This window comes from Camelina sativa, chromosome 17, assembly GCF_030686135.1.
Source record: "Camelina sativa cultivar CO46 ecotype springtype chromosome 17, ASM3068613v1".
Classification (NCBI taxonomy): domain Eukaryota; kingdom Viridiplantae; phylum Streptophyta; class Magnoliopsida; order Brassicales; family Brassicaceae; genus Camelina; species Camelina sativa.
In genome coordinates this window covers 7,017,578-7,025,991 of record NC_141896.1, presented here as the reverse complement: position 1 = coordinate 7,025,991, position 8,414 = coordinate 7,017,578, and the positions used below count along the sequence as shown (strand labels likewise).

General features: G+C 34.7%; 2 protein-coding genes across 2 annotated transcripts; one reads left to right on the top strand and one right to left on the bottom strand.

The window, feature by feature from the left end:
- Positions 1-551: 551 nt before the first annotated feature.
- LOC104755963 (metacaspase-8-like) lies at positions 552-2,290 on the top strand. Its single transcript, XM_010478451.2, has 2 exons — positions 552-1,028; positions 1,332-2,290. Exons 1-2 carry the CDS (start codon positions 680-682, stop codon positions 2,111-2,113), a joined length of 1,131 nt encoding a protein of 376 aa, XP_010476753.1. The 5' UTR covers positions 552-679; the 3' UTR covers positions 2,114-2,290.
- Positions 2,291-3,967: 1,677 nt separating this feature from the next.
- LOC104755961 (dihomomethionine N-hydroxylase) lies at positions 3,968-6,528 on the bottom strand. The gene is made up of 3 exons (XM_019238754.2): positions 5,365-6,528; positions 4,745-5,018; positions 3,968-4,531 (listed from the first exon to the last, which is right to left on the bottom strand). The coding sequence occupies exons 1-3, from the start codon at positions 6,346-6,348 to the stop codon at positions 4,161-4,163; spliced, it is 1,629 nt and encodes a 542-aa protein (XP_019094299.1). The 5' UTR covers positions 6,349-6,528; the 3' UTR covers positions 3,968-4,160.
- Between the last annotated feature and the right edge of the window lie 1,886 nt (positions 6,529-8,414).

Here is an 8,414-nt window from a genome sequence, read left to right as displayed (position 1 = left end):
TGCAAAACTGCAAAACATAAAGAAATAGTAGCATAAGATAAAGAAATAGTAGCATAAGCTAGGAAATTAGTGTGTACACAATCCAAACGTTAATTAAAAGGAGCATAAACTTAGTTTTCTAAACATGGAATTGAATTATTGACCTTAGATACACAAACACAACCACATGGGGAAAACTAATTAGTAAGATAGTGCCAACCTTTTTTTTTGTTTTTGTTTTGTCAACTAGATACGCAAACTCAATTTTAAAATAACTCAAAACCTAACCATATAATTCCTTATTGACCACTAGTAGAGTATTATTTCAAATGATTAGCTTAATGGCTCTCATGTTTCTAAGATAAAGACTAAAACGAGTTATTAGTATCCGGTATAAGAAAGACCAATGAAATAGCCGCCAACAAAAAAAAAGAAAGACCAAGAAAAAAAAATATAAAGAATGAGACGTAAAAAAGGCCATTAACAAACAGCACCCCCACAAAGGTTCTAGGAATAGAAAAAAGGCAATATAACAGTCAAGAATGTAAGGTCTGTATCAGAACTTTCGTGGTAGTTTTAAATGCTAAACTCTTTCGTTTAAAAATAAAATCAAAGTGTATAACAATACAATTCATATAAGAAAAAAAGAAAAAAAAAAAAAAAAAAAAAAAAAGCAAAAGAGAAGACTTGTACTTCGTCAATGGCGAAGAAAGCGCTATTGATAGGAATCAACTATCCAGGAACAGCGGTGGAGTTGCGTGGATGCGTCAACGACGTCCGTCGGATGAAGAAATGCTTAATCGAACGTTACGGATTCGCCAACAAGGACATCACAGTACTGATCGACACGGACAAATCCTGCATCCAACCCACAGGCAAGAACATCCGCCACCATTTGGAAGAACTCATCGACTTCGGGAAATCTGGTGACTTTCTGGTCTTCCATTACAGTGGACATGGCACGAGACTTCCGCCTCCTGATATAGAATCAGGCGACTCTACCGGGTTTGACGAGTGTATCACTCCTTCCGATATGAATCTTATCAGGGGTATAATATCATAGTAGTAACCTTCATTTTTTTTTTTCTCGTAAATTTCATGTTTCTTTGTTCGACTATATAACCATTCATAAAAAAAATTCGTAGTTAAAACATAGCCTTATGCAATCGATTAAGAAAACAGAGGACTCTGTTTCTTGAAACAGAGGGCTCTGGTTCTTGAAACAGAGCGGATACGTTTTTGTTTTGCAATTTCGATTTAATTGCGTTTCTGAATCAATATTGGTGTTTTGGATTATTTTTCAGGGTTTTTACTGATCATTTTGTTTTGTTTTGGCATAAATGTGTGTGTAGACGATGAATTTAGAAGTATGGTTGCAAAGGTCAAAAAAGGTTGTCAACTGACGATAATCTCGGACTCTTGTCATAGTGGTGGTCTCATCGAGGAAGTAAAGGAGCAGATCGGGGAAAGCCATGTGAAGCCGATCGAGGAAAACCATGAGGATCCACCAAAACATGGGATTGTTGACTACCTTCTTAGCATTCTGACGAGTTTTTTTGCTATCTGTGGAGTCTCAAAATCTCAGACGACAGACCGTGGCGGTGGCCAAGAAAGCTTTGCCGGACAGTTAGAATTAGAGACCGATGAAACCTTTGATGTAAAAACAAGATATATACCTTTCCATATTTACGTAAGTCTTCTCAAGCAAAAAACCGGGAAAACTAATATCCAATCTGGGAGAATCAGACAGACACTTGCTAAATTATTTGGTGAAGACTCAAGCATGAGTCGTGACAGAAGTGTACGTGAGATAGGAAACTGCGAGGTCAATGCAGCAGTTGATTCTGAAGGCACAAAACCAAAAACAAAAGTATTTGCTGACAATGGTATTCTGTTAAGTGGATGCCAAACAAATGAGAAATCAGAGGATGTTTATGTGACAAGAACCGGGAAAGCTTATGGAGCATTCAGTGATGCGATTCAGACGATATTGTCGGAGACGAGAAAGGACAAGAAGATCACGAACAAAAAACTGGTTATGAGAGCTAGGGAGATTCTCAAGAGACATAGGTTTAGTCAACGGCCAGGTTTGTATTGTCATGACCGTTATGTTAATAAACCATTTATATGCTAAAACATACACAACAGGTTCATCAGAGAATTTTGGTTTTATGGTTTCTTCTTTTGTAATTTAAGATTTTTGATATAAATGTTTTTTTTTGTTGGTGGGTTTGACTAAGCCCTAAGTGACTTGTGATTCAAGTAATGTACAATATGTTAACTAAATTAATGAAAAAAAATAAAAAATAAATAACTTAGTCACGACGATTATTTCAATATTCCGCATATGGAATTCATATAATGGTGACGTGCTTACCTCTAATTTAAATAACAACTACTGTTATGTCAGATCACCCAATTTTTATGTATCGTTAACAATGAGCTAATAAGCCAAGGAAAACAAAAACACGGACCAAACGGCGAATCTCCGTCTTCATTCAACTCGTCGGCATTTGGGTTACTGGGCCTTTCGATAAAACTCTACCCATTATAGTATACAACCTTGAACATCGTCATAGGGTGATGATATGGTTCATGTATTGTGGTGTGATAGTTGTGGGAACGAGGCTGAGATGATGGATTGATGGTACATGTTGTGAGAATGCCTTTGGGTTGGTAACCACGTTTTTTTGTTTCATATATAATTTGATGTACCATAGAGATGAACTGGCCTTCAAAGTGTCGCATCCCATTAGGTACGGTGGTGGAGTTGAGTCTGACTGTTATAACCTTAGTTCCATCTCTTGTTTTTACATGGGGAAAAATATATAATATTAGCTTTGATGCGATTCATTTTGTAACTTATAGCTATTCTTTTGAAGTTTTTGAGTATTCTTCGCTAGCTCTCTATCAGTGTCATCTGTCTATACAACATAGAAGGTGAATTCTAACTAAATTATTCCACAATCTAGTTTATTAAAAATTGTGTAAAACATAACCAAAAAATTTTTAATTTGTTAAAATATTTTAGTCAATTAAAAGACGGTTAAATGAGAAATATATGACAAAACGAATTATAATTTGGTAAACAGAAATATACAGTATTATGTATATTTTCCGCAATTTTAGACTTTTTAGACTTATTAGTAAACGTAATATCTATGATAGATTCTATATGAATGTCTTGGTAGGTCGACCCGTTTATACTGGTAATGTGGAACGATGACAGTGCTGGTGTCATGTCCCCAATATTACTTTTACTTTTAAGTGAGTTTTGTTGTCGTCATGTCCCCAATATATTAGTATATTACTATATTATCTACTTAAGGAATTACTTATAAGTGACCTTTTGTTTTGTCTGAGGATTTAGACGAACTTCAGATCAGCATCCCCTGAACAAGGTTTTCACTATTAAAATAATAATAAAAAATTTCCAGATATTTGTAGTGCATCTCTATTTATTGCTTAAAATTTAGTTCCATAATAATATTATGATAAAAAGTAATATCTTTTTACTGATGAGATATTTTTGGTGAGATCTCCACCCATGTAAACGTTCTCACAGTACTATAATCTTATTTGAAAGTCGAATTAGGAACCTATATGCGGATTTTTAAGTGAATGAGATTGGTTGAGTGGTCTCAGTTGGAGATGGGATTACACAAGTTTATGAATTGAACGAGATTCAAGCTGGTGAAACTGTTTCCCGTGTAATCATGTGCGAGTGTAACGAGTTTGTCTGAAATAAGTCCAATGAGATGATACCAAAAAGAGAGTTAAAAGTTGGCTTATAAGAAAGTATAGGGAATCCAAAGTATAGTGGGCATGATTTAAAATGTAGGAGGCTTTCCCGAATGGCGTCCACCACCGCCCCTTCTCCATCCCGGATCTAGTTTTTCACGTCGTTTCAGTCGTCGTGGTGGACTAACAATATTCCAATTAAACACGATCGACCATCATTAACCTCGTAATTAAGGTATAACTATTCTACTTAGAATGTTTGATCGCATATTTATTATGAAGTGACAGATATAACAAGAAAAAAGATAACAACAAACGAAGATCGACAGTAAACAACATTGGACAACTAAGCAACATAACAGAGAAAAAAAAACAAGGGGTCTTGTTTGATTCTTCTTTGTTTTCTTATTTTATTTTCACACAATCTTACTTTTTTCTTCCTAAGGACGGAATTTTGGATAAAGGTTTGGTGCCAAGCGTGGCTCAACGGACAATAGAAGAGGTTTAGCCATAAGCAATAATGCATCATCTTCCTCGAGGTTTAACGGTCCAAAATCTTGATGGAGTTTCCAGTTAAACCCTTGAAGAAACCTAGCCAACATCATAACCATCATGACAGTCCCGACTTTAACACCGATGCAACCACGTCGACCAGTGCTAAACGAGACAAAACGCATCTCCGTTTCCACCAGAGTAACCTCTTTTGTGATTCCGTCTCCTTGGAGGTGACGCTCCGGTTTGTATACCAATGGATCTTTCCATATTTTAGGGTTCCGGCCTAGTCCAGGGCGGCATACATGAACGTGGCTACCTGTCCAATAATCAATCATTTCTTAATATAAATCGAGATATTGGTAGCTTAATCGGTTGGTGTGTGATGTATAAAATGTTTGTTGGATCCAAGTTTAAATACGTTTTGTGGATTCGCCACAAGCAAAAATTTAATAAAATGAGGAAACAAGAAAATCAAAATGTAAAAACTATGAAAATATATACGTAAATGGTTAGATGTATATCTTTATACCTTGGGGAATGAAATAACCCCCGAGGGTGGTATCTTGACGGGCAACATGAGTAGGGACATAATGAGTGCTTGGGTGAATCCTGAACGTTTCTCTGCAACAAGCTTTTAAGTAGGTTAGGTTTGGTATGTCTGATTCTTGCACAAGCCTGTCTTTTCCAACTACTTCGTCTAACTCTTTCATAGCCTTTTTGAGAATCTCGGGGTTGTTTAACATTTCCGCAAGTGTCCACTCCATGTTATTTGCCGGATTATCGATCGCTGCTATACAGAACTCCTATTACAACAACACCAAAAACAGGAAACAACTTATACATATATTATATATATCAAATCTTATAAGATTCTCAAAACAACTTGTATAAAAGTAAAAAAAGAATTTTTAATACAACATTGAATTTCTATCCTTAAGAATGATTTTAAGTTAAAAAAAAAAAACATATATTATGTGTGAAAATATGTTCTAAACTACTGGTTTAACATTATATCTCGTAACTTTAGTCAAATAATATTTACCATATTTTCCTTTACTATTGGTCAGAATTCAGATGATCATCTTATTTAGTGTATATATATATCTTTCTCTATATATGGTTACTATTTTTTTTTTTTTTTAAACTTACAACGCATTGAGCTTTCATTTCGTCTGGCGTGACCACGTAGTTTCCGTTTTGATCTTTTAGCGTAATAAAGATATCAAGCCAATCTTCAACAGCAGGCTTACCACCTTTTTCCCTCCATAACTCGATCCTTTCGTCGATTATGGGATTGTTGTAACTACGAACAATATTACAGTTCACTGTCACCCTCTCATCTTGACCATCAATATTCCAACCTTTAAACCATTTTTCCAGATAATCCGCGGGACTAAAGCCCGGCAAACAATATAGAGTTTCGTAAATAGCCTCAAGATGATGTTTTTCCGCTTTTCCAAGTCTCCCATCATCCGAAAAAATGTTTTCTTGCGTGACATGTCTCCTTCCAAACAGCATTCTCATGGTCGTTGCGTAACCATAAACCCTCGAGAGCTCTCTAACGTCTACCGTCTCGGACCGTTGATACATCGAGTGAACGTAAGCCACGAGATTATCAGCTTCGATGGTTCTTGCAGCTACCAACATGTTCAACGTTTTAACGGACATTAGTTCCGTTGTGATCACTCTTTTCATCTTCATGAATTGTTCACCGTACGGTGAGATTCCCATTGACTTGTAATTGTCTCCGATGGTCTCCATGGTGAAAAGATTAGGCCGGTCTGCCAAATCAGCGTCTCGCTCTCTGAAAGCTTCCCTAGCTATCTCGTCGGAGTTTATGGTGATGGCGCGGACTCCGGCGAAGTTGAAACATGCGATATCCGTTTTTAGCTCTTTCATGGCAAGGTGGAAATATTTGGACCGAGGAAGAGTCATGTATAGCTCCGGTAAATTGCCGAGGATAGGCCATCCTCTTGGCCCAGGAGGAAGCTGGCGAGATCGGTCCTTGGTTTTTGTGCGGCTTGATAGAATTCGACCCAGTAGAGAGATTGATGCAATGGAGAGGATAAAGACCAGTAGGATTTGAAAAGGGTATGGTAATGATGTGGTAAGGCTCCTTATCATCATCATCATGAAGTTTGTGTGTGTATGTAGTGAGTTGTGTGCTCGTTAGCAATGAACACTTGCGATATTGGGAAATTGGTTGTTGTGTTAAGTATTTATAGATTGTATATATCATGCATGTGATGCTCAGGTGGGGTTTGGGCATATGGGTAGGTACTAAGATATTCACGTTTGCATATTTTGTATCTTAACTTCTTAAGTAGGGATTGAAATTAAAAGCTTTATAGTTTGTTTCTAAATGGGGTCGTTTTGTACGTTTAATGTAAAATTATATAAATTTCAAATTTTATCCATAATATTTTTAATTATTGATTAGAAACATGAACCTCATATAAAGTGTATTAATTAAGGATCTAACTTTTTTCCTTCATTTTGAAGTGTTGTTTCAGATTGTTTTGTTTACTTATATCAAAAAAACAATTAAATTTTATGTTTTATCATTTACTTATACATTATACAAATTTGTTCATTGGTCAATACATTAAATAGTAGGGATGAAAACTACGTGACTCTTATTTTTAAATATATTTAAATGTTAACGACATTTATTTATTTTGTGAACAATTAAGAGATTTTGGTACATCCGTACATGCTCTTTAGTGTCATTCGAACCGACATTTATGTAAAACGAGATTTAATATATAACAAAAGTGTAAACTTGAACACTTTTCTCGATACATATGTATGGATTATGGAAATGTTGAAACAACACTTTACAACTAAACTAATAAAATATAGTGTTTGTTATCGAAAGATATGTATGTGGGTCATAATTAGTAGTGTTGTAAGTGTTCACCTAAACGACTATATTAAGGATTTAAATAGTAAATAAAACTTAAAATGGAAATGTTAAAACAACACTTTACAACTAAACTAATAAAATATAGTATTTGTTATGGAAAGATATGTATGTGGGTCATAATTAGTAGTGTTGCAAATGTTCACCCAAACAACGACCAGGTCCGATTGTTATAACCGTTATCTTAATTAACTATTTAGAGTATATATAATAGATGACTATATTTTTTAAAATAATTCATAAAATAACTATCACCATGTCCATGTGTCCCCTATGTAACTTAAAATTATGTTGCTCTCCTCACCTTTCCTTCTCTCTTCTTTCTCTTTCTTTCTCCTTTGGTTTATCTTTATTCTTCTTCCTCTTGCTTCCTTCTTATTTCTCTCTTATCAAAATATGTAAACATCTTTCCTTTTTTTTTTTCTTAATCGAAAGCTTCAAAAAAAATTCACCACCATCAACACAAATCTACTCCGCCGAGTTCATCACCATCATCTCCGTAACAATTACCACCTTCTCCATCATCTTTTATCCACCGAATTCATTACCATTACCTCCAACCACCGAATTTATCTATCATGTTTTTTTTTAAAAACTATTGTAATTCATAGTGTTTTTTTATATAAATGACATGATATATTCAAAAAAATGATAATATCGCATGCTTTTTCTATTTACTCCAACCAAAAATGCTATTTTGTAATATCACATGCTATTTATACGATAATTACATGCAATTTAAACATGATTCATGCTATTTTTTAAAATAACCCTATCACCACCTCTGTAATAACTTTCACTCATCACCGTAGACACCTCCGTAACAATTACAACCACCATCTCTTCCAACTGTAACCTCAGCTTTAATTTGAGTACTCACTATGACTTATTGTAGCATTATCTCTGCATTTCTTCAGTCACAAAATCTAATACTAAACTTTCAGATTTTTGTAAAACTTGTAAATTAGAAGGTTAATTTGGTAACTACTCTACCCGTACCCCACCATAAAAAGAGTCATTTACTAAAGAAAACTGACACATAGTTATTTTCTTAATTCTTTTTGGAACCATGGTCACCTACCAAAGTTGCTCAACTATTTATATGCTAATTGAACACACAACAAGTTCATCAGAGATTTTTTTTTTTTTTTTTTTTTTTCATCAGAGAATTTTGGTTTGATGGTAAATTTTAAGTTTTTTTTTTTTTTTAATTGTGATTTAAAGTTTTGATGTAAATGTTTTCTTTCGTTGGTGGGTTTGACTACGCCCGCAATGA

Bases quoted from the DNA above. Each gene is read 5' to 3' on its own strand.
- LOC104755961 (XM_019238754.2), bottom strand. From the start codon at position 6,348: ATGATGATGATGATAAGGAGCCTTACCACATCATTACCATACCCTTTT. The intron at 5,019-5,364 runs GTAAGTTTAAAA...TTGTTGTAATAG, and splicing joins AAATGAAAGCTCAATGCGTT to GAGTTCTGTATAGCAGCGAT. The intron at 4,532-4,744 runs GTATAAAGATAT...ATTATTGGACAG, and splicing joins GGGTTATTTCATTCCCCAAG to GTAGCCACGTTCATGTATGC.
- LOC104755963 (XM_010478451.2), top strand. From the start codon at position 680: ATGGCGAAGAAAGCGCTATTGATAGGAATCAACTATCCAGGAACAGCG. The intron at 1,029-1,331 runs GTATAATATCAT...ATGTGTGTGTAG, and splicing joins CGATATGAATCTTATCAGGG to ACGATGAATTTAGAAGTATG.